The 25,009-nt window shown below is 54.2% G+C and overlaps 2 protein-coding genes across 2 annotated transcripts; one reads left to right on the forward strand and one right to left on the reverse strand.

Annotated features, from left to right (window-relative positions):
• The first annotated feature begins 238 nt into the window (after window positions 1-238).
• HHATL (hedgehog acyltransferase like) lies at window positions 239-7,910 on the forward strand. The gene is made up of 11 exons (XM_008709806.2): window positions 239-543; window positions 948-1,015; window positions 1,555-1,668; window positions 1,785-1,979; window positions 2,344-2,553; window positions 2,900-3,071; window positions 3,552-3,696; window positions 3,816-3,851; window positions 6,826-7,027; window positions 7,441-7,582; window positions 7,784-7,910. Exons 1-11 carry the CDS (start codon window positions 438-440, stop codon window positions 7,903-7,905), a joined length of 1,512 nt encoding a protein of 503 aa, XP_008708028.1. The 5' UTR covers window positions 239-437; the 3' UTR covers window positions 7,906-7,910.
• Window positions 7,911-8,663: 753 nt separating this feature from the next.
• KLHL40 (kelch like family member 40) lies at window positions 8,664-15,511 on the reverse strand. Its single transcript, XM_040636910.1, has 6 exons — window positions 13,733-15,511; window positions 12,254-12,414; window positions 11,857-11,964; window positions 11,490-11,675; window positions 9,565-9,711; window positions 8,664-8,778 (listed from the first exon to the last, which is right to left on the reverse strand). Exons 1-6 carry the CDS (start codon window positions 14,891-14,893, stop codon window positions 8,667-8,669), a joined length of 1,875 nt encoding a protein of 624 aa, XP_040492844.1. The 5' UTR covers window positions 14,894-15,511; the 3' UTR covers window positions 8,664-8,666.
• Window positions 15,512-25,009: the final 9,498 nt, after the last annotated feature.

The following is a 25,009-nucleotide window of genomic DNA, read 5'->3' on the forward strand; positions in this document are numbered from 1 at the left end:
GGGGGTGGGGACCCTGGGGGCCAGGAACATGATTGAGGTACCATAGATGGAGTCCCTCCACATGAAGGTTATCTGAGGCCTCGGCAGGAGCAGTTCGGGCAAAGGGTGGGGACCGGTCCACCTGAAAGGTATGAAGGGGTAAGTGAAGGTGGGGCAGGCAGGCTGAGAGAGAAGATTATGCTTTCAAGAGCCTTCAAAGGGAAGGTGAGAGCTAGAGCAGCAGCTAGGAATTGGCCCTGGATGTTATGGCATCTGGGAGGAGTGGGGAACGGGGGAGGGTAGGATAATAGCATGCGATCCCTAAAGGGCAGGGGGGGCAATCTCTCTTCAGAATGGGATCCCCATCACCTCTGTGGGGGACCATCAGGTGGGGCTAGGCAGGGCTGGGGGGCAGCAGTGCTCTCACCCCATCTGTCTCCCCCAGCGCCATCCAGGCTATGGGCATCAAGACAGCACTGCCCGCGGCGGAGCTGGGCTTATACTCCCTGGTGCTGAGTGGGGCTCTGGCCTATGCTGGTCGGGGCCTCCTTGCAGCTTCTCAAGGTAACAGCCGGGCTCTGGAGCAGGGGGTGGGACCCTCCTTCCCCTGCGGCCCTCAGGGTTCCACCCATCAAGGCCATAAACTTAAAGGCTCCAGACCCATGATATTCCCTAAGCCCAGGGGTTTGGTTTGAGCTAGGTGCAGTCACAGGGAGAGACAGATGCCGAGGCGGTGACAGGACCTACACACAGAGCCACGGAGAGACAGAGACTCAGACACTCGGGGGTACAGTCAGAGACCTGGCCCGAGACACACAATGAGACCCAGAGAGAAGCAGAGGCAGAGAGAGAGAGACCTAGACCCATTCCCATCCCCTTAGGGTGGGGGTCGGCCTGGCTGTAGGGGCAGGTGTGGGTATGGGTGTGAAGTCCCCCCAGCCCCCACTGAGGTCGCACTCTGTTCTCAGATGGGGCCCACAGGAAGGCCTTCCGGGAGTCTGTGCGACCTGGCTGGGAGTACATTGGCCGGAAGATGGTAGGTCCCCCACACCCCAGTGTCCCTGACTGAGGTCCCCGATCCCTGGCATGGCTCCCCCATCCCAGACCCTTTCTGACCCCCCCATTCCACATGTTCCCATGTAACAGAGGGCTCACAGTGAGGAGGGTCTCTGGCTTGAGCTTCAGAGCCTTCCACTTCTCCACCGGCCCATCCTGTGTCCTCCTGGGGCCACATCCAGCCTGCCCCCAGACGCTGCTCCTTTAGGAATTAAATTGAGACATGTTTCGGCAGGGGCCTCCAGCACCATCCTTCCCAGGAACAGTGCCATTAATGAAATGTCAGGCAATATGCTGAACAGAGGGGGAGCTCTGAGAGCCGGGGCAGCTCACATGGTGCCCCTTGTTTCTCTCACATGGGCTGGTACTTCCCCCAGAGGGGAAGGCAAGAGCCTCCAGCCATGGCTGTCCTCTAATGCATAAGAATATGGGGGCTGGGGAGGTGATGGGACTCTGCTCAGCCGAAGGGCCAGCCCATCCTGCCCCCTGCCCCTCCTTAATCTGCCCGGCCTGCCCCAGGACGTGGCTGACTTCGAGTGGGTGATGTGGTTCACCTCCTTCCGCAACATCATCGTCTTCGCCCTCTCTGGACATGTGCTGTTTGCTAAACTCTGCACGATGGTTGCCCCCCAGGTGAGCTGGACCTGAGCCACCCCAGCCTCCCCTGCCAGCTCTCCCTGAGCTACAAGGGTTGGGGTCCCACCTCCACTTGTATGGATAGATAAACCTTTCCTTCTCCCTGTCCGCAGTTCCGCTCCTGGATGTATGCTGTGTATGGGGCCCTGGCTGTGCTGGGCACAATGGGCCCTTGGTACCTGCTGCTGCTGCTTGGCCACTGTGTCAGCCTCTATGTGGCCTCACTCTTGGGCCAGCCCTGGCTCTGTCTTGGCCTCGGCCTGGCCAGCCTTGCCTCCTTCAAGCTGGATCCCCTAATCTCCTGGCAGGTGTGCACTGGGGAGGGGCAAGGGTGGAGGGTGCAGGAATAGGACCCCAAACTTCTCACCCTATCCAAAGCCCTTGCTTCCGAGTCTCCCCAAGCATATCCTTCACTTTCCCACCTGTCTCCAAGCCTTTGACTATGGCACATATCTGCCCACAAAGTGGTCCCCTCCACTGCAGCAGGGACGTGTCCAGCTCGTTCCCTGCTCTATCTAAGCACTCAACATGGATTAGCCCTCAGTGGCCAGTGCTGACCGACTCCGCAAGAGAGGAAGGGGCAGGACAAGGCTGGGCCCCTGTGGGAAGCTGGGTGGGCTTCCCAGAGACAGGGGCACCTGGTGAGCTGGCGGCTTGTTCTCTCCCATCCAGAGCGGGTTTGTAACAGGCACTTTTGATCTTCAAGAGGTGCTGTTTCACGGGGGAAGCGGTTTCACGGTGCTGCGTTGTACCAGCTTTGCGCTGGAGAGCTGTGCCCACCCTGACCGCCGCTACTCCCTAGCTGACCTGCTCAAGTACAACTTCTACCTGCCTTTCTTCTTCTTCGGGCCCATCATGACCTTTGATCGCTTCCACGCCCAGGTGAGCGGCCACCCTGTGGGCTTCCAGAACAGGGCTGGGTCCCTCTCTTCAGACAGGGACTCCCATCTCAGCTAAGGCTCCCAGGGCAGGCTGTGTCCTCACCCTCAGGCATGACTCCAGGATGAAGCCATAATAGGCCACCTCCTCCGACCCAGGGATGGGGCCACATTCCCTGCTCAGACAGGGAGCACAGGCTGGAGAAGTGACTCCACTCTCAGGCAGGGCCACCAGGATGAAGGTGTGTGTCCCCTTACCCTTGGATCCCCGGGCAGTTGGTGACCCCCCATTCAGACAGGATTCCTCCGGCAGGGCTTGCCTCCCCACTCAGACACTTCGCATCCCCCAGATGAGCCAGGTGGAGCCGGTGAGGCGCGAGGGCGAGCTGTGGCGCATCCGGACCCAGGCCGGCCTCAGCGTCGTGGCCATCATGGCCGTGGACATCTTCTTCCACTTCTTCTACATCCTCACCATCCCCAGTGACCTGAAGTTTGCCAACCGCCTCCCGGACAGTGCTCTCGGTGGGTGCACGTCCGGGCCAGAACAGGGACTGGGAAAGACAGAAAGACAGACCCTCTGCACCCCATGGCCTCACTGCTGGGAGCTGACACCCTGCAAGGGCACAGCACCTAGGGTACTCCCAGGTCCTAGAGTGGGGGAGCCGGATTTACTCTTGGAAATACCTGGGAGTTGGAGTTACCTTTGTTCTGTGAGGCCAGAGTCGTATGGGCAGAGCCCGCCTCACAAGGGCCTCGGGTTGATCTCCACAGCCCTGGTGGGGTCTCCCTGGGCTGGGCAGGGCCCAGCTCCTCCCCCAGGAACTGGGGGGGTGGGTCTCCGTGGGGCGGTGGGCCAGCTGCCAGCACCTCCCCTAAGACCTGTGGAGAGAGGTCCCGGGTAGGGAAGTGCCCGGCTCTGCGCCTCCCCACCATGATTTGGGAGATCCAGGGAGCGGAGACACGTGTGACGCCCCCCAGGCAGTGACGACAACCTGTCCCCAGCTGGCCTAGCCTACTCAAACCTGGTGTACGACTGGGTGAAGGCGGCCGTCCTCTTCGGCGTGGTCAACACCGTGGCGCGCCTTGACCACTTGGACCCGCCCCAGCCTCCCAAGTGCATCACCACGCTCTATGTCTTCGCTGAAACGTGAGTGCGAGGTTCGGGGGACACGCCGCTGGGATCCCCACTTTCCCGTAGCCTCTTTCCCCCATTCCGCCAGAGCGCTGCTCCTGGCTGATTCACACCCATCCGCTCTAATCCCTCAGGCACTTTGACCGTGGCATCAACGACTGGCTTTGCAAGTGAGTTGGGGTGGGGTGGGGCAATGGTCACAGTCATCCCACCAGGCGTCTGAGCAGGGCAGTGCAGAGATGGGTCCGCATTTTAAAAGATCAGCCCTGGGCCAGAGGAAGCACGAAGGAGGTCGTCACAGAGGTCTAGGTGAAAGAGAGAGGTTAGGACATGGGTGGGGGCGCTGGAGGTGAGAGAAATGGTAGGAGTGGAGACACAGCAGGGAGTCTGGACAGGACTTGGCCACGGATTGAGGGGATCAAGAAGGAGAGGGAAATGACTCCCAGATTCCTATTTGCCTGGGGAGATGGAGGGGTGGTGTCCAAAGAGGGTTTCTGTGTAAGAAATGGTTGGAATCTGGGAGATATCCTTGTGGAGGTTCAGGGAGGTGGTTGGGTCTGACGGTCTGGGGTTCAGAGAAGTCTGGAGGACCTATGCAGCTCTGAGCATGAGGAGTGTGGGAGGGTGGTCTTTAGTGCTTGGGAGTGCGTAAGTCCCAAGGTGAGAGAGTAAAGAAGAGAAGAGAAGGTATGCCTGAGATTGGAGCTGGGAGGACTCCCACTGGGGGAGAGGGAGAGTGACAGAAGGGACTGAAAGGTGTTGTCAGAGGAGCACAACAGTCAAGACCACATGACAGTCTGGAAACAAGGAAGACCATTCAGGCATGGTGGGGGCAGCTGCGTCAGATGCTGCTGGGGAAGCTAGCTACTGAGCGGGAGACAGAGGAGTTGCTGAGGGGAGAAGTGAGGTGTCTTTTTTTTTTTTAAGATTTTATTTATTTATTTGACAGAGAAAGGGAACACAAGCAGGGGGAGCGGGAGAGGGAGAAGCAGGCTTCCCGCTGAGCAGGGAGCCCCACGTGGGGCTCCATCCCAGAACCCTAGGATCACGACCCAAGCTGAAGGCAGATGCCCAATGACTGAGCCACCCAGGCGCCCCAGAAGTGAGGTTTCTTAAGACAGCAAATCGTGGGGCATGCTTAGTTGCTAAGAAGCAGCCTAAGTTTGGGAGGCAGGATAGAGGGGTAATTAATAGAGTGAGGTCCCCAAGGAGGGAGGAGGCGATGGAACCAGTGCGAGGCAGAGGCTTGGCTTCAGGCCAGGGAGGAGGAAGAGAAGCCAGCTTGGATGCAGGGTGGCAGGTTAGTGTCAAGAAGTAAGGAATCCACCTGAAGCCTTCCATTTTCTCCAGGAAGTAGGAGGCAAGGTCACCAGCTGAGAGTGGCAGGGTTGGGCATGGAGGGAGGCAGCATCTTCGTGCCTGCTTTCCTCTTGCCCAGCTCACCACACCCACTCACAGTCTGGGGAGAGTTAAGGTGGAGTAGCCATGGCAGAGCACGGCAGAAGAAGCTGACTAGAGGAACCTAGGCATTGAGAGCCCAGGTGGGGCTGGAGGTAGTGGATTTACGGGCTCTGATATGTGAAGGTGTGAGATTTTCCTTATCAGGGCTTAGCTTCTTGGGTGCAGGTGAGGAGAACACGGGTGATGGGGATCGCCCAGATGGGTGAGAAGGAAGAAGTGAAGGATAAGGGGTTTTAGTTTATTTATAAGGATGACTCATTGAATTTAAGCCAGTTAAAGAGGGTGGTAAAGATAGAGTCTCAAAGGTGAGGAAGAGGGGGAGGGGTCAATGAGATTGAAGAACTGGAGCTGGGGGCCCACGTCAGGAGGGTCTGGGTGGAGAATGGTAACTAGGAAAGAATGAAATTTCAAGTGGTGACAAAGTTGGAGTATGACCATGAGAGTGGGTGGCTGAGATGGTGTGGAGAAGAAACCATTGGAAACGAAGAGGTCAAGGCATGAAGAGACCAGTAACTCAATGGGTCTTCTACTGAATTTATTTAACAAATATTTATTGAGTACCTACTATGTGCCAGGCACTGTTCTAGGCACTGGGGATACAGCAGCGAATATGGCAAAGACCCTGAACTCATGGAGCTTACAGTCTAGTGGGGAGAAACAGACCATGAACAGGTAAACAAACACATAAATAAGATAATTTCAGAGAGTGGTAAGCATTATGAAAAAAATAAAGCAAGTGTAATGGGATAGAAACTGGCCACAGGACAGAAGCTTCTACAGTTGTGGTCTGGGCAGGCCTCTGTGCGATGATATTTGAATTTAGACTTGAGTGATAAGGAAATCTAGGGAAGAGAATTCCAGGGAGAAGGAACAAGGGCATAGGCTTAAGGCAGGAACCAGCTGTGTTTGTCTGAGGGACAAGAAGGCCAGTAAAGCAAGAATGAGGGAGAAATGGTGGGTGATGTGGTCAGAGAGGGAGGCAGAAACCAGACATCGTGGGATCTCCTAGTCTTAGTAGGGAAGTGGTTTATTCTCATTGTAATGGGGAGCCATTGGGGAAGGTTTGATTGTGGAAGTCATGTGATCTGACTCTGGCTGCTGTGTGGAGTCCAAAGACAGAGGCAGGGAAATGACTAAAGAGACTCTTGTAATAATCTATGAGAAGAGAAGACCTGCTGGCCAAGGGTGGTGATAGTGGGGGTGGCAAGCAGCAGTCAGGACTGTGTGGAACCCATTGAATTTGCTGGCGTGGATGTGGAGAGGGGAGCCGATAGTCCAAGATGGCACCAAGGCTTCTGGATGCTACTGAATGGATGGAAGTGTCATTATCTGAGATGAGGATGCAGAGGGTTTGGACCGGGATGGGGGACTCAGTCATTCAAGTGAGACGTCTGGTGACAGTTGGACTTGTGAGTCCAGAGAGCGGGCTAGAGACACAATGTTCGAAGTCTTGGGTCTGGATGAGATTGCTTGGGGCATGGAGGAGGCGATACCGAAGTTCAAAGCTGAGCCTTCCACATTCTGAAGTCGGTTAGGGGAGGAGCAGCCATCTGAGGTCAGGAATGTTGGACGTGCCTGGGATGACGGTGTTGAGGAGGGCTGCCCCTGTCGTATATCCTTTGCCCGTCTCCCAGCTGCCCTCTCCCACACCCCCGCTGGTCCTTTCTCCTGCCTTTCTTGCAGGTATGTGTATGACCACATTGGTGGGGAGCACTCTGAGGTGATCCCAGAGCTCGGGGCCACTGTGGCCACATTTGCCATCACTACCCTGTGGCTTGGACCTTGTGATATTGTTTACCTATGGTCATTCCTTAACTGCTTTGGCCTCAACTTTGAGCTCTGGGTGCAGAAGCTGGCAGAGTGGGGGCCTCTAGCACAAATTGAGGTGAGTGGGGAAGGTCTGGGACAGGGGTTGGCTGGGTCACTGGAGGGGGTGGCACTGCTGCTCTCTGGAATCTTCCAGCCACACCTGGAGTTGCTGAAGAACCCCCAGTCCAGAACTTTCTCACCACAACTTTCTGGCTGTCAGGACAATGGCTCCCCCTGTGGGTATCTAGCACTCCTTTCTGCGGGGTGTGGACACCTGGGCCAGGCTGTGTTGGTCGTCAGGCCCTCCCCTCTCTCTGGTCCTCAGTATTTCCATCTTTAACAATGAGGGAGGGCTGCCCTGGGGACTCTCAGAGACCCACGCACATCCCCAGGACCTGGGGTAGCCATGCAGGCAGGGCCTCTAACCAACCGTGTCCTCTTTCCCCTGGCCCTCTTGCCCCACTGCCAATGCTTTCCTGGACTGGGCAGGCCTCTCTGTCGGAGCAGATGTCTCGCAGGGTCCGGGCCCTCTTTGGAGCCATGAACTTCTGGGCCATCATCATGTACAACCTTGTAAGCCTGAACAGCCTTGAGTTCACAGAGCTGGTTGCCAGGCGCCTGCTACTCACAGGTGAGGGACAGGGGGGTGTGGATACAGAAAATGCCAGGCATCAACCTTGAGGACTGTGACCTCCTGAAATGCCCCCACCCCGGCCCAACACCCTGGGGACTCAGCGGGGCGGGCCAGTCAAGTAGGGAGAGGCATGAGAAGAAAAGAGGCACTGAGGCTGGGGTCCTGCGCCCAGGCATCGATGACCTTGTCCCCACACAGGGTTTCCCCGGAACACTCTGGCCGTCCTGTTTGTCACCTACTGTGGTGTCCAGCTGGTGAAGGAGCGAGAGCGGACCCTGGCAATGGAGGAGGGGCAGCAGGACAAAGAGAAGCTGGAGTAGATGGAGGAGGGAGAGGAGAGAGGGATGGGCTCTGCTCAGCTCTTCCCAGGCCCGGGCCAAGGCCAGCCCGGATGGGGCCTGACCACTAGAATAAAAGACTTTTCTACCACAGTTCGGCTGTTCCCTGTCCCTTCCGCCAGCAATCTCCTGGCTCCCTGTCCATGCTGTATGAGGAGGTGGGGGTTCTGGGCCCCGGGAGGGGGGTCAGGCTCTCCATGCGCACAGAACGCGGAGGAGATACCCACATGGAGTGCGGAGGCCACTGACCTGGGCAACCCGGCAGCTGAACACCGAAGCCTGGAATCTTCCACCTGGTCACTGACTCTTGGAGGACCTGACCAGACCCTGAGCCACTTGCTCAGAAGGCACTTTATTCCTCTCAAGGAAGGAAGGTGACTTATCCAGGCTGCAGAGTGTGCTTGAGAGGGACACTCTCCATCTGACAGGCAAGGAGATGGAGTCCTGTGGGTACAATCACCTGTGCACAGGCAGGCTGGGACTGGCCCAGAATGCAGCTTGGAACACCTCCCTGGGGTTCGGGCTCATGCAACAAGAAGACTGGGGATATGGGGACACCGGAGAGCCCTAAAGTTTCTGGTCCCTGCCGGCAAGGCTAGGACAGGGCAGCGATTTCCCTCCCCTGCTGAAGAGCACCCCAGGGGGCTCTGGCCTCTCCCAGCCTCCTCTCGGGAGCCCCCGGAAGTCCAGGCCTGTGTAGCCGCGGGACAGGCGGGGTGCTTAGTTCAGGCCCTTGGGGCTGGTCACATCTTGGTCAGGCGTAGCACGTTGAGCCGCACAGGTAGGAAGGTGGCTCCGGCTGCGTAGGCTATCTCCCGCAGGACGCCCTCCCACTTCTTCTCCTCCTCATTATATCTGGGGGTGGGAGGGAAGAGTGGGACAGGGACACAGAGCAGGGTCAGCCGAGTACAGAGTGGGCCCCAGTAGGCCTACCCCTGGGGAGTTTTCCCCGAAGCCCCAGGCCCATCTCCAGAAAGGTCTGTTTCTAGAGAATTCTCATGCCCTGGGAGAGGGGGGCCCCCTACAAGACCCACCCTCACAGAACAGCCACCCCACATTCCAGGGAGGGTCACCTCTCAAGGAGTGCCATACTCCTCCAGGAAGCCCCACATCTCCGCAGCCCCTCCTCTGGAGACTTCTGTATTCAGCACTCCAGAAGTCCCCCCAAGACCCACCCGCCCCCACGCCTGCAGCAGTGGGAATAACTGAAGGTTCAGCGGGTGCCCCAGGCTCTGCAACCTCTTCCCTCCACTCCCAGAAAGGGCCAGCATGGAAAGTGATTGCTCTGAGAAGTTGGGGTCCAACTTCTTCTCAATCCTGGCCTCCAGCCAGAGTCCCCAGGACGGAGCGGGGAGGAAAGGCCTGGCTGCTTCTTTAGGGCCCCCTCTACTCTCCGGGGCCTGTTTCCATGGGTCTGGGCCCTAAGCTTGGGCAGCTCCTGAGAGGGGCAAGCTTGAGACTCCACAGTGGGGTGTAGAGCCCTGTGAGCAAACCGGGACCTTGCCAGGCAAACCAGAAAGAACTGAGCTGTGCAGGGCCAGTCTACTGTCCCTTCCCCACAGGACTCCCTAGAAGAGGGATCACCCCAGCCCCAGATGAGTTTGCTTGGGTTTTCCCTCACCTCCCTGGGCCCGGGCTCACCTCCAGATGTCGTTGAGCTCTGTGGGGACCAACTCTCCAGACTCGGTCTCCAGTGTGGCAAAGCCACCGATGGCATACAGGGTGCCCGCCAGGCTGACCAGGCTGAGCGAGCTGCGTTCCTGTGGGAAGGCCTCAAAGGGTGCCCACCTGGCGGGGAGGAGGGGGTGTGAAGAAGTGTGTCACCCAGGGGCCTCAGCAGCCCCAGGGCCCATAGCTTCAGCTACACCCCTTGGAAACCTGAATCCCGGGCACCCATGCTCCCAGCTCCCAGCACAGCTTCCTGTGTCCTGAGCCTCCCAGCACCACCCTCCCGTCTTCCGTGTTCTCCTGCCCCTCCCATTTCCCTTCGTGGTCCCCTGGTCATTGCATCCAGCCTGCTCCGTGCAATCCACCATGGATCTCCCCAGTGGCCCTCCTTTGCTCCCGAACTAGTTCTCCCTTGCTGGCTACCTCAGTGGCCACTGAGCTGCCCTCCCCTGGCACCCCTGCCCCATCCTTCTTCCCCCTTTCACTGCCCAATTATTCTCAGGGTATCTTCACTCCCCAGCTCTGGCCCTGAAGTTGGGCCTTCATCCCTACCCTCCAAAACAGCTCTCGGGTCCCCAGCCACCACAGAGCATAAAATCCAGGCATAGCACACGTCTCTGCTGATGCGATGTTCTCACCTCCCACCTGCCCAGCCTCTCATGTCCTCAGCCTCCTTCCTGGATAATGCATCTGCCCCCACAATCCCTCAGGGCTTGGGCCTCAGTTTCCCTCCCTCCTGAGGGAGCACGTCCCCTCCATTTACTGTTGGCCCCAGATCTCTCCAGCTCAGCATTCTCTCTGCCCTGGTAGGCTCCTCCTGGACACTCCCTGGTCCCTCAAATCCACATGTCCTAACTGGACCTTCACATTTCCGATTTAACCCCAGTGGTTTTCCAGTAAATGACCTCCCACCCTCTCTCAAAAGCATCCACTTCTCCCTCTTATCCCCATCATCCAATCAATCTCTAAATCGTATTTCTTCTATCTCCTAAACTCTTGCTACTCTATGTGTGGCCCGTGGACCAGCAGCATCAGCATCGCCTTGGGGGTGGCTAGAAATACACACTCAGGCCCTTCCCCAGGCCCGAGAGTGAGAATCCGCATTTTAACATGACCCCCAGGAGATTCGTGTGCACATCACAGTGTGAGAAGCCCTGGCCTACGTCTTTATCCCCTGCGTCCCCTCTGCCCCATCTCGGCTGTGCCCCCATTTGCAGGCCACCACCCCCTCTTGCTATTGGGCTGCACCCCTGCCTCCTGGGAAATCTCTAATCTGTCCTCTACATCAGCTGTCCCCTAATAAAACACAGATGTGAGCCTAAAACCCATCATAGGCATTGCACCACCCTCGGGATTAAGTCCCTCAGCGCTGCTTGCCACCTCTCCAGCCGCAGTGCTCCCTCCCCACCCCTCCACCCCACATCCAACCTTTCCTCCAACAGGCCTGCCTTTTTTCTCCTTACTGCCTTGGTACCAACTTTCCTTGGCCCGGGGCATCCTTCTCCCACCATCCCTTTTGCTGGCAAAGCGCAAGTGGACTGCCAGCTCAGTTGTCTCCTGACCTCCCAGGGCAGAGCAGCTTCTGTCTCCATCACCACTGTATCCGGAACACCAGACCACTGCCCGGTATGACTCTCTGAATGAGGAGCCTGGCCTCTCCCGCCCCACTCCTGGGAGCTCTCTCCTGCCAACCAGGCAGGCCCTAACCCTGGCCCCACATTGTGGGGGAAGCTGTGCGGATGTCCAAGCTGGGCAGCAGACACCCAGGGGCAGCGACTGTGGCTCCTGGCAGGGCCGTCACTGAGAGAACCAGCAGGTCCAAAGCCTCACAGCCAGGCAGTCACAGTGGGGCCCTTGGTCCCTGGCTGGCCAGCGGAAGGAGCGGGAAACGGGCATACTTGTTGTCTGCGATGCTATACACTTCAGCTGAACTGGTCAGCCCGGTGTCTGTGACCCCAGCGGCTACGAAAATGCGGCCATCGTGGATGGTGGCCCCGAAGAGGGACCGGGCAGTCTGCATGGGCGCCAGCTCCTTCCACTCGAACTTCTTAGGGTCGTAGACACACATCTTCTTCAGGCACTTCCTGAGGAGTGGGGGACAGTGAGTGCGAGGGCGGAAGTCTGAGCACCGCGCCCCTCGTCTGCTTCAGGGGCGGCGGACGCCTTGCCAGGCAGCCCGCACGAATCCCCGACAGCCTGGGGAGCCTGTGCTCCCGCTCGACCCTACAACCCTGTTGCCGCATTCGCTCCAGGCCCGAGCCTCACCTGTCACTGCCTTTGCCGCCAATGACGTAGACCAGGTCCATATGGGAGAGCACCGCGTGGCCGTACACGGCGTAAGGCAGCGGATCCGATTCGCCCCATTTGAACGACCTGGAGGAGACCGGAATAGGGCGAGCGCCCGGTTCAGGAGTGCGCTGGGTCCCTGTCCTTGCATTCACCCACCCCTCCCAACACATGCTCGGGGTGCACCCGATGTATGACCCGCACCTCTCGGGTCCCGGCTCCCACCCCGCTGCCCACCGCTCCGCCCCTACCCGAGCCCGCCTCCGCCCACCCGCGGCCCAGGGCTCTGGCCCTGGCTCCCGCCGCGCCCCTCAACCCCGCCCCCTGGCCCCGCCCCGCCCCCGGCCCCGCAACCCCGCCCCCGGCCCTCACTCACTGCCGGTCGTAGCACATGACCGAGTCTAGGCTGCGCTCGCCGTCCTTGAGCTCTCGGCCGCCGACCACGTAGATGGAGTTGAGAGCCTCTCCCAGGCCGAAGAGGCAGCGCGGCGAGGGCAGCGGCGGCATCCCCAGCCACTCGGAGTCCAGGTGGTCAAACTGCGAGCGGGGAGCCCAGTCACCCATCGGCCCCCACGTCCCCACTCCCCCAGCCCAGCCCGGCCACCCCCAGGTCACAGAAGAGGCCAGGTCTCCAGGTAGGGCCAGCACAGCCTGGAGGCCATCTCCGGAGACAGTGCCCTCTCCTCCTACCAGGCTGAGAACAACCGAGGCCCTCCAGAGGTAGGCACCCCGAGACCACATAACAACAGCACCACAATGGGGCACCCCACGCAGAGCCCTGCCCCTTCCCCAGTACAACCCCGAATCTGAGGCCTGCCTGCCCCTCCGTTTTCCACCCCATCCCACTGCACAGAAAACCTCCAAATATAGTTCTGCCACTCGTCCCTTAAAATCTAGTGTAAGTCTGCGGCCCTGTCCCACCTCCACAGTCTTACAACGATATTTGTGGCTCATCTTTCTGGAAAGTTTTCTGAAGGCTGAGCAATGTGCGGATGAACACTTTATAACCGCCTGTAACCTTCAAACAACCTTAGCAAGCAGGAAGAATAATATCCCCAGTTACAAACGGAGACCCAGAGAAAATAAAGAATGCCCATGATATGACTTGGCTGGTAACTGGTGGAGCTGCCCCCTCCCTCCCTGCCGGGATTTAACCCTGGTACCTCCTTGCCCCTCACCCTTCTCCACACCTGGTCAGGCCTCACTGAGCACACCACTCACTAGGCTCATTCTAGTCTCTGCCCCTTGCTCACCATTCCTCAGGCAGAGACACCCTAACTTCCCCTTCATGTGTCCAAATTCCACCCAAATGGCAAGACTCAAACCTACATGGCCAGTCACCAGGAAACCATCTCTGCCTCTGAGATCCCACAGTAAACTACAGATTGGACTGGTCGCCCCACTCTACTGGTCCTTTCTGGGCCTCAGTTTTCTCATCTGTACAGTGAGAACACTAGGCAGGATGGTCTCTGTGTTTGGGACACTCTGTTCTATACTCCACTCCTGGCCTCATGCAAAGGTCCTGCCCCAGACCCCTACACTGACTTGCTCCTCCTTCTCACTGTGCCTGGCCCCAATCCCTGTGCAGAGATAGGGCCTCCAACGTATCAGACCTTCCTGGGGCTCACATCCCTCTGAGACATCAGAGTTAGGCAGCTAATTGTCAATTGCCTATAACTGTCTTCAACCTTCAGGCAAGTGGCTGTCAGTCAACCTCCCTGGTCTACATCTCATCCTAAACCCAATGGCACCCCCAACAAGTAGAGACAAGCCCCTCGTGGGCCCCAAAGCTAACTCCCCCACCCCCGTTAGCAGAACCCAGCACTGGCTGCCCCTCCCAGGGCTGGGCAGGCACCTGCAAGAAGTAAGCACTCATGGGGTCCTCTTTGTTGTCCTCGTTGTAGAAGAGGCCCCCAGCCACAAAGACCTGGTTCTCCTTGGTCACGAGGCTGACATGGTTCTTAGGGATCTGGGAGGACAGGGAGGCACAGTAGCACTCGTTGGCCGCTGGATCATAGGCCACGGCCCCCTCCTCACTGATCATGAAGATGAGGTCCTGCAGAAACATGCCAAAGCGCAGAGTGTCATTGAGGATCCCTGGTAGGATACGTTCAGCCTCTTCCTCGTCGTCCTCCGCCTTGGCTTCGCCCGCGCCCTTGTCAGCAGCCTTGGCCCCGGCCGCCTCCTTCCCCTTGTCCTTCTTCTTCTTGCGCAGCACGGTGAGGCGGCCCTCGTGGGCGTCCTTCACCATCTGCACCTTGCGCAGCAGCTCGGGCTGGGCACGCACAAGAGGGTGTTTCTCCACGCGGCTCTCCAGGAAGGCCCGCGGCAGCAGGCGGCAGCGCACGCTCTCGAAGACGGTGGGCAGCGCGCGCTGGCGCTCCTCCTGCGCCTTGGCGTCGCCGCTTGCCGCCCAGCGCATCACCGCCTCGAACACCGCCTCCTCCTTCTCCACATTGAGGCCGTCACTGGAGATGATGGCGATGAGCTCGTCGGCCGAGAGCCCGAGGAAGTCGGTGTCGCGTGCCACGAGCGAGAAGCGTGCGCAGATGAAGTCGCGGGCGGCCACGGCCAGGCGCGCGCAGTCGAGCAGGAGGCCGAGGCGGAAGACGGCCAGGCAGTTGGCGAGACACAGGCGCTTCTGGAGGAAGGACACGCAGATGGTGAAGATGGACGGGATCTGGAAGCGGTGCGCCGCGGCGAACAAGTCCTGCACGCTCGCCTCGTCCAGCGCGATCTCCGACGTGTACAGGTAGTGCAGCACCTGGGCCACCACGTCCGGGGACACGTCCTCCAGGCGCAGCTCGCCCGCGCGCTCGGGCTCAGCTAGGAAGCGCGCCCGGAAGTAGGGGCTGCAGGCGGCCAGCACCAGCCGGTGGCATGGGAACTCGCGCTCCCCCACCCGCACCACGCAGTCCAGGAACTTGCCGTGGTCCAGCATGTCCTTGAGCCCGTCCTGCAGGAGCGTCTGCTGGTACAGGCGCTGCTCCTCCGCCTGCTCCAAGCCCAGCGTCATGGTGGGAGGCTTGGGGTGCCGCTGCCTGGCCAGGGGCCTCCTCTTTCTAGTCCCCTGCTTTCCTTCTGGGTCACTCTCGGTCTACGCAGCTGTCTTTTCGGGGCTATATATAGAGGTGGACAGGGCTCTGTAAGGCGAGCTGCCTGGCTTCCTGCACATGACGCAGAGGGGACAGCTGGGCAGAGGCCCCCTCCCAGAGCAGCCTTGACTCAGCCCCAGGGGCTCATGGGACAGGGGTGGGGTATTTGGGACTCTGAGGGCCTTGATGCCTCATTTCTAAATGGAGCACAGCAAGGCCTTGACTACCTTCCTTGGTCAGGCAATGCCCCTGAGGGGAGGGGATGACCCAAGCTCTGCCCCTCAGTCCAGGGAGGGAGAAGCATTGGTGTCCCTCCTCCAGGAACTCCCGTCGTTCATGCCTTCTGGGCCTTTCTGGGTGCTTCTCTCTTCCTCCCTGGAGTATGTCTCACCGCAGCCATCCCTGGATACAGTGTGCTTGGGTTTCCTGTTCAATGAACTTGGAAAGGCACTCACTCATTGGGGACCTTGTTGCCCTACCTTTAAAATGGGAAGACTTTTACTGCTTTCTACTCCAGATCTGAGAACCTTCTTAGACTGTGCAAGAAAGCAAGAAGGTACCTTAGGGTAAACACTGTCCCCACTTTTCTGAAGGGCCTGCACAGGTCACATGGCTCTGTTGAGCCTCCGTTTCCCTTTCCCCCTTTCTACAACGGAGAACTGGATGAGTTAGATTCTAAGGGCCTCAGTTATAGTTCTGCTGAGGTTCAGAAGCACTGAGGTTCAGTGCTCCTGGGAGTACACCGTCACGGAGTTTTAACATTGTAAGGTGTCAGACGTGCTAGAAAAGTAATTTCCTAGGATTCAATTATTCTAGGTATTTAAATTCCCAGGGTTTTAACATTCTAGAGGAGTGACAGTCTGAAGTCTAGTGTTCAGAAAGTAACACTCTAAGAGTTTAATATTCCAGGATAGCTGTCTGTGCTCACTGTTCTTGGTCCATACGAAGATTGACCTGAGCCTATCTTGGCCTTGGGGCCCTTGCACCCTGTCTACCATCTAACGGGTGTCAGGATAGAGGCCCAGGATAGCCAGTCCTGATGCCCAGACTTCTCTGGACTCCTTACCACCCTCCCCCCACCCCGCCCCCACACACACCAGCCTCAGCCACCAAGATTAACTTGTTCCCAAAGTGCCAGAAGCTGCAGCTGTGGGTTAAATTTAGCCCCCAGGACGCTAGTGTGAACTGTTATGGGGCATTCTCCCATCATTCCTCTGAGTCACTTGTTTATAACCTCAGGCTTGAGGGGCAGAGGGATTGGAGAGGGGACCTCAGGATGGGTCAGGGCTGAGTTATCCCCCTTTTTTATGATCTCAGAGATGTCACTCCCTCTGCCTCCTGAGTAGTGCCTTCAACCATCATTTGCTCACCCCACCAGCAGGTCTTAGAGAGGCACAGCAGTGGGCAGGTTCTGGAGGTGGTCCTGTCTCTCTTGCGGAAAGAGTTAAGTCTCACCCCAGGGCTTCCAGCCCATCCCTGGACTGCAGGGCATTTCCAACAGGCGCCATCAGTGAGGACATCAGGCTTTGAGAGGCTGAGCAACTGGTCTAGGTCACAGAGCTGGCAAGTGGCCGAGGCAGGATTCAAAGCAGATCTGCTCACCTCCGAAGACTGTGGGAATCCCTCCCTACCATACTGCTTCCCACAAATTAACAAAAAAATTAGTGGTAGCTTCATTTTCCAAAGACCGGGACAGAAAGTACATACGGAACAATTAACTTATGCTTATCAAATGACTCAATGACGTATTTTTAGGTTATGATGAATCCCATAGAGCTTACTCCCTCCCAGGCATTCTGCTAGCATATTTATATGTGGCTCATTCATTCATCGAGAACCCACTGTGCACTCTTCTCATGTTGAGGATTCGACAGTGAACACATCAGGCAGGAATTCCTGTCTTTATGGAGCTTATGTTCAGCCAAAGTGGTGGGGGGGGAGTCAGCAACAAGTAGTTATACAGGATGTCAGATGATAATAACTGCTAAGTGACAAGTAGCAGAGAAGAGAGCATGGAAAGGGACAGGTGGTAGTAGTAATAATTTTAGTGGAACAGTCAGGATGGAGTCACTGAGAGGATTCCATTTGAGCAGGTTCCAGCCATGGGATAGGAGGATTCCAGGTGGGGGGTGGGGTGTACAGCTTGAGAAAAAGCCCTGAGGCAGGAGCGCACCTGGCCGGTTCCAGAAACAGCAAGGAAGCCAGAAGACGGTGGGGCTGGAACAATGAATGAGGAGATGAGTAGGGGGAGATAAGGGCAGAGGCCTAAGAGTGAGGGAATCAATCACGTAGGGCCCCGCAGACCAGTTTTTCCCTTCAGTGAAATGGGGAACCACTATTTATTGTTTGATTAGAATTATGGAAATGCAAATATATCCACAAGTAGAGAGAATAATATGCCAATTTCCCATATACCCATCTCCCCATTTCAGCAACTATCTAGTCACCAGCTCATGGCCGATCCTGTTTCACTTCTGCTCTCAGCCACTCTGATAGTCACCCGGGGAAAGTGCTCTCCTTCCATACCTGGCCTGAGACCCACCTCCCCTGCCGAGGGACCCTGGGCAACCTGGCCTGGGGAAACTCCTTCTGCTCTCTCTGGCAGCAGCAGCAGCAGGAACAGGTGGGAGCCCCAGCAGCACCAGATAAACCAAGCAGGTGAAAATAACACCGCAAAGGCTCTGAAAATTAAATTGTCGTTGGAACCTCAGCCCACAAAAGTAGGCCAGCACCTACATGCCAAACTTAAACAGGACAACTGCCTGTTATTAAAAAAGAACCAAATAGAACCTAAAGTCTTCTAAACATAAAGCCAAAGTCCAGGGTACAGTAAAAAAAAAAAAATTTTTTTTAAATCACCCGTCATAATAATAACCAGGAAAATCACTACTTAAATGCAAAAAGAATCAGCTGATGCCAACAGTGACATTAATCAGATATTGAAATTATCTGGCAAGGATTTTAAAGCAGCTATCATAAAAATGCTTCAACAATCAATACAGTGCCCTTGAAATAAATTTGGAAAAGAGAAAATGTCAGTAAAGAAATAGAAGTTATACAGAAGAGCCAAATGGAAATAATAGAACTGAAAAATACAATAACAGAAATAAAGACTTGCTGGACGACCTCAATTCTAAGGAGGAGATGACAGAGATTAAAAATCAGGGCACGTGAGGACAGGTGAATAGGATTTATCCCATCTGAAGAACAGAGCGAGAGTGAGGTGAAGGAAAAAAAAACCAAAAACAACAGTTGGCATCTTGGGCCCATGAGACAGTAACCAAAGATCCACCATTTGTTTCATGACAGTCCCAGAAGGAGAAGAGAAAGAGAGGGACTGGAAGAGTAACTGGCTGAAGAAAACTGGCTGAAAACTTCCAAAATTTGATGAAAGACACAAACCTGCAAATTCAAAAAGCTGAGCAAACCCTAAACAGGGATAAACCCAATGAAATCCATGCTGAAACACATCATAATTAAACTTCCAAACACTAAAGACAAAGAAAAAAATTGTGGAAGCAGCCAGAAAGAAAAAAACACATGACCTAGAGGGGAACACGAATTCAAATGATGGTGAATTTCTCATCAGATACCACGGAGGCCAAAAGTGGCACAACATTCTTCAAGAACTGAAAGATTGTCAGTGGTGAATTCTATATCCAGTGATAGTTTCACTCCAAAGAAATTGAAATATTTATGACTATTCCTAACAAAACACGTACAGGATCCATGCTGAAAAAACAGATTGGACTATATCAAAATTAAAACTTCTGTATATGGGAGAACACAGTTGACAGAAAAGGCAACCCATGGGATAGTAGAAGATATTTGCAAATCATATGAAGGGTTAATATCAAAAAAATATAAAGAATGCCTAAGAGTCAACAATAACAATGAAACAGACAACCTGATTTAAAAATGGGCAAATAGGGGCACCTGGCTTGCTCAGTTGGTAGAGTGTGAGACTCTTGATCTCAGGGTTCTGAGTTCAAGCCCCATGTTCAGTGCAGAGATTACTTAAAAATAAAATCTTTTTTAAAAAGTGGGCAAAGGACTTGACTCAACATTTTTCCAAAAAGGTGTACAAATGGCCCATAAGCACATGAACAGATATTCAACATCACTAATCACTAGGGAAATGTAAACCCAAACAAGAAGATGCCACCTCACCCATTAGAATGGCTACTATTTATTTTTATTTTTTATTTTATTTTTTTGAGATTTTATTTATTTGAAAGAGGGCACGAGCAGGGGGGAGGGGCAGAGGGAGAGGGAGAAGCGGACTCCCCGCTGAGCAGGAGCCCGCCATGGGACTTGATCCCAGGACCCTGGGATCATGACCTGTGTCGAAGGCAGATGCTTAATTGACTGAGCCACCCAGGCGCCCCTGGAATGGCTACTATTTAAAAACAAACAAATAAACAAATAGGCGTTGATGAGGATGTGCAGAAATTGGAACTCTGTGTACTGCTGGTGGGAATGTAAAATGGTACAGACACCGACACTATGAAAAACAGTATGGTCGTTCATCAAAAAATTAAAAATACAATTACCATGTGATCTAGTAATCCACTTCTGGTTATACACCCAAAGGTATTAAAAACAGGTATACCTGTGTTCGTTGCGGCATGAGTCACAATAACCAAAAGATGGAAGCAACCCACATGTCCATCAACGGATGAGCGGATAAATAAAATGTGGTTTATACACACAATGGAACATTATTCAGCCTTACAAACGAAGGACATTCTGACACATGCCACAACACGGGTGAACCTCGAGGACATTATAGTAAGTGAAATAAACCAGTCACAAAAAGACAAATACTGTCTGATTCCACTCATACGAGGTACCCACAATAGTCAAATTCAAAGAGGCAGAAAGTAGAATGGTGGTTGTCAGGGCTTGGGGGTGGCCAGGGCGGGCATAGGGAGCTAGTGTTTAATGGGTACAGAGTTTCAGTTTTGCGAGATGAAAAGAGTTCTATGGATGGTTGGTGGTGATGGTCATACAACAGTGTGAATGTACTCAGTGCCGGTGACTGTACACTTAAAAATGGTTAAGACAGTGACCTTTATGTTATGTGTATTTTACCATAAGTAAAAAAAAACAACATAGCGAGCGCTGTTGGTCCCACGACTGGAGTTGGAGTTCCTAAAGAATAAGGTAAGTGAGCATCTTTTTTCAAAAAAATGTGAAACAAAACTAAGTAACTTTTAGGGAAAACAACAACAATAGAACAGCTTTGGCATTTGGCTAGGCAAAGAGTTCTTAGACCCAACACTGAAAGCATGATCCTTTTATGAAAGGAGAATTTGATAAGTTAGACCTCATCAAAATACAGAACTTTCAATCTGCAAAAGCCCATGTGAAGAGGCTGGAAGGACACGCTGAAGACTGGGAGAAAATATTTGCAATATGTAGACATGCAAGGAAATCCCAAAACTCAACAGTAAAAAACCCAACAATCCAACCAGAAAATAGGCAGAAGACCCAAACTGATATTTCATCAAAGATAATGTACAGATGGCAAATCATCTGAAAAGATGTCCGATATCATCACTCATCGGGGAAATCCAAATTAAAACCACAATATCACTGCACATCTGTCAGAGCGGCTAAAATAAGAAATCGTGACAACACCCAAATGCTGGTGAAGATGAAGGGAAACTGTATCCCTCACACATTGCTAGTGGGGATGCAAAGTGGTACAGCCTCGTAGAAAACACATTGGCAGTTTCTGATAAAACTAAACACGCAACTATTTACAGAACCCAGCAATTGTCCTCTTGGGCATTTATCCCGGAGAAAGTAAAACTTACTTTCAATACTCGTCAATACAAAAGAATGAACTATTGACATACACAGTCACTTGGGTCAATCTCCAGGCAATTAGGCTGAGAGAAAAAAGTCAATCTCAAAAGATTACATACCAGATACATTAATGTAACATTTTGAAATGACAAAAATTTTTAAATGGAGAACAGTTTGGTGGTTGCCAGTGCTTAGGGACAGAGTGGGTGGTCACAGGAGGGGATTGTGTAAGGTTATAAAAGGGCAAAAAGGGCAAGAGACGGAAGCCCGTGGTTCTGCAATGTTCTGTCTCTGTTGTGGTGGTGGATATGTGAACATACAGTGTGATAAAATTCTATAGAAGTAAAAACACACACGAGTGAGGACAAGTAAAACGGGAAATCTGGGTAAGATCGGTGGAGTGTCACTGTCAATGTCTTTGTTGTAATATTGTAGTAGTTTTTCAAAATGTTTTTGGGGGAAACTAGGTAACGTACAGGAGGTCTCTCTGTATTATTTCTTATAGCTGCGTATGAATCTAATTACTGCAATAAAAACTTCTTAAAAGATTTTATTTATTTTTTTGAAATAGCAAGAGAGAGAGAGCATGAATAGGGGAAAGGGCAGAGGGAGAAGTAGGCTCCCCACTGAGCAGGGAGCCTGACATGGGGCTCGATCCCAGGACTCTGGGATCATGACCTGAGCCGAAAGCAGATACTTAACTAAGTCACCCAGGTGCCCCTATTGCAATAAAAATTTCAATGAGGAAAATGATCAAAGACCACCCAACATTTAAGGAAAGCCTCATAAAAAAAAAGTCTCATAAAAAATAAGCAAAAGGAGAGGAAATCAGAGGAAACAAAGATAAAAAAAATAGCTGGAAGCAGAAAAAATTCACCCACTGCTAGTAATAGTATCAGAAAGATGCTTACATAATAAAGGGATACACGCTATAAAAAAAGAACTCCCAGAGAAACAAAGAAGAACTTTTGGAAATTGAAAAGTATAATGGCAGAAATGTAATATTCAATAGAACGGTTGGAAAACAAATTTGAGAACATCTCCCAGAAAGTAGAACAAAAAAGGTGAAGACCATGAGACTGGGTAAGAGAATGAGAGAAGTCGTCCAGAGGTTCCAATGTCCACATAACAGGAGCTGAATACCAGAGAAAAACTTGGAGAAGGGACAGTTGAAAGCCATCATTCAGAATAGTTTCCCGAACTGACAGGGCTCACTGAGTCCCCTGGGCACTGGGTGAGAAAAAACCCACACCAAGGACTTCGCTGTGAAGACTCACGACGCTGGAAGCGGAGCAGAGGCCGTGAAGGCTTCAGAGAGCAAGACTCAGGCCACCCACACAGCATTGGGGTCAAGACGGGGATCGGGCGTCTCAGCGGATCACTGGCATCTAAAACCCTGAGGGAAGGGCACCTGGGTGGCTCAGTCGTTAAAGGGTCTGCCTTCGGCTCAGGTCATGATCCCAGGGTCCTGGGATCAAGCCCCACATCCGGGCTCCCTGCTCAGGGGGGGAGTCTACTTCTCCCTCTGCCCCTCCCCCCTCTCATGTCTCTCTCTCTCTCTCTCTCTCTCTCTCTCTCTGAAATAAATAAAATCTTAAAAATAAAAAATCCCAAGGGGAAAGTGATTTCCAACCTAGGGTTCTGTACCCAGGCGAACTCATCCCTGTGTGAGGGTAGAATAAAAATAGTCAAGATCTTCAGAATTTCATTCCCTGAAGTGGTCCCAAAGAGAAGCTACATTTCAGGGTTAGAAAAAAAGTAGTCCACTAAGACATAAGCCTTCTAGAAGTTAGTTTTCTGCAGTCAATCTGAAGGGATACAGTCTCAGCAGCGTGGCAGGGGATGTAGGTCCAGGGATGTTCTTAAGCCGAAGTGTCCTTAGGGGAGATTGGCGTCACTTTTGTGCACACCAGGGTCATCTTGCCACCCTGCTCACAAGCGGTGATGGTCACTAGCTCTGCTGCCTCCTGCGTGACTAGGGGAGGACCGATCACGTCGGGCCTGGCCACGGCTTTCCACGTGCCCATCAGCCCCTCCTCAGGAAGCCCCTGGAGGGTGTGCTTCACCAAATTGTGGGAGCAAACCCAGAGAGAGGAAAATAGAGGATTGGGGGAAAGGGGAGATCCGTCTAGGAATTGGCAAAGGGAATCCTCAGAAGGGTGGGAGATCCCACCCTGACAGCTGGGGGAAATCAACCAGTCCAGATGTGAGGAGGGTTCTGGAGAGACAGTGCCAAGAGAGAGCCGATGGGACACCTGCTGTGTGTGCACTTACGAGGAGAGTTATACTTATGGCAGGGTTTGGGGACACGAAGCAATGAGCACCTAGGAACCGAAGTGCCCACATTTTAAAGAGAGACAAAAGTAAAAAGTTATACAGGAAAGGAAATAGAATCATATTCTATGACATGGCTTGGTTGAGACCAGTGTTTACATAGTCATAATAATATATCCATTGAATGTTAATCAACTCCAAATAATACTATAACTATGCTTGGAAAAAGGGAAAGAGGAGCTGTGTGTGTGTGTTGGGAAATAGTCCAGAAATATTTGGCTTTTTCAACCATGTCTAAGAAAAATTTTAGTTGCAGAAAAATCGGTATTTCCCCAAGGATTCTACACAACACGATGCCGTGTGGCATTGGGCTGGCATTCCCCACATGTACTGGTCTTGCCCTTGGCCCAGGAGCCGCGGGCTGCTATGGAAGGGGGCATTGCCTAGGGAAGAATCCCTTATGGAACCAGCCCAGAGGCTTCACCTTGCCAGGCTGGGAGCTTCCTACACGATGCAGTAGACACTCCAGTCCTGTGCCCAGGAGGCAGGTATGAGCCACGGTTTCTCTCAGGACGCCTGGGTCCCAGAACCAGGACTCGGGGTGGGAGAGGGACCCTTTGTGGCCACTCAGTGCCTTTGGACAGCCATCGTCTGATCGTGAGTGCTACCTGCCCGAAGTAGAAGACACGCTCACCTTCCCAGCCTCCCTGGCGACTAGGGTGTAAGTAGAGGACCCGTGCTCCGGGACATGAGGCGTTAACGAGCTGTTTGGTCCCAAAGAGCAAAACTGGGGGAGAATGAGGGTTCCAGAGATGCCAGCCATGGTGCCCACCACCACCCCACGGCCTCTTCCTCCCAGCCCAGCGAGACTCATGCCTAAGCAGCACTGGGGCAGGAAGTTGGAAAGGTTAGAATGAGGGGGGTGACGGGGGACCGAAGGAAGAGGCTGTGCAGAGAGGCGCCATGCAAGCAGACAGGTGGTGGGACGGGTGGTGAGCAGAAACACAGAAGCAGAATACCAAGAGTCTGGGGGAGCAGCCAGGCCCTCGAGCTCATTGGCGAGCCTCGTTTTCAGGGTGACCTGAGCAGATCTGTTCATTTTGGTCAAAGAAGTAGGGCTGTGTGGAAGAGTGCAGGCTCCCAAATTCTGGGACCTGCTGTTTGGACCCCTGCCCTCCACCACACCCATCTCCAGCCTCTGCTTGTCAGCGTGGCCTCACAGAACTGGGGCAGTGGCACCTGCTCTCTGGCCCAGGAATCCACCCAGCCCCTCCTGGTCAGACCCCTCCTCATGTATCTGGGGCCAAGGGTTGCATCACAGGGGCCTCGTTCACCGTGTAGACCCGGGGCCTAGAGTTCCACCTGGCACAGAGCCAAGGCTCCATGTGTTACCTGCGCAACGAATTAATTCTCAGAGGTCCCCACGGAGAGCCGTCTGCTCCCTCCTTGGAGGCCACTAGCTGCCTTCCATCTGAGCTTTTGTCTTCCTGGTGCCCACGTCAGCATCTCTGATAGCTGGCTGCTTCGAACCGCCATTGCCTGCCAAGTGCTGAGCACATGAGTGGCAGCGGCCCCGGCTGTCCTGGGGCTCCTGTGGCGGCAGGCCCCCTGCTCGTGGAAAACCATCCTGCAGGGGCCCTGGCCTCCTGTGGGCGCTGCCTGTAGGGATCTCAGCGTCGGCAGCCCCAGGACCTCTCCTCTTTTGATCCCCTTCTGTATCCAGCTCAGGACCAAACACCGGTTTGGGGGCACGTCTCCGCTCTTGCCTCAGCTCCTGACTCTGGGTGTTCCTAAAGCCCAGGCCCCCTTAAGGGAGAGATGTGGAGTCTGCAGGTGCTCTAGGGCAGTGACCCATGCGGCCTGCCGCTGAGCTGCTCCCTTGCTCTGGTCTGGGTCTTTCCAGCCAGTGGTCAGGGCAGGCAACATGTAAAGAAGAGGCTGGGCCAAGG

The sequence above is a fragment of the Ursus maritimus genome, unplaced genomic scaffold (assembly GCF_017311325.1).
Source record: "Ursus maritimus isolate PB19 unplaced genomic scaffold, ASM1731132v1 scaffold_20, whole genome shotgun sequence".
Lineage (NCBI taxonomy): Eukaryota > Metazoa > Chordata > Mammalia > Carnivora > Ursidae > Ursus > Ursus maritimus.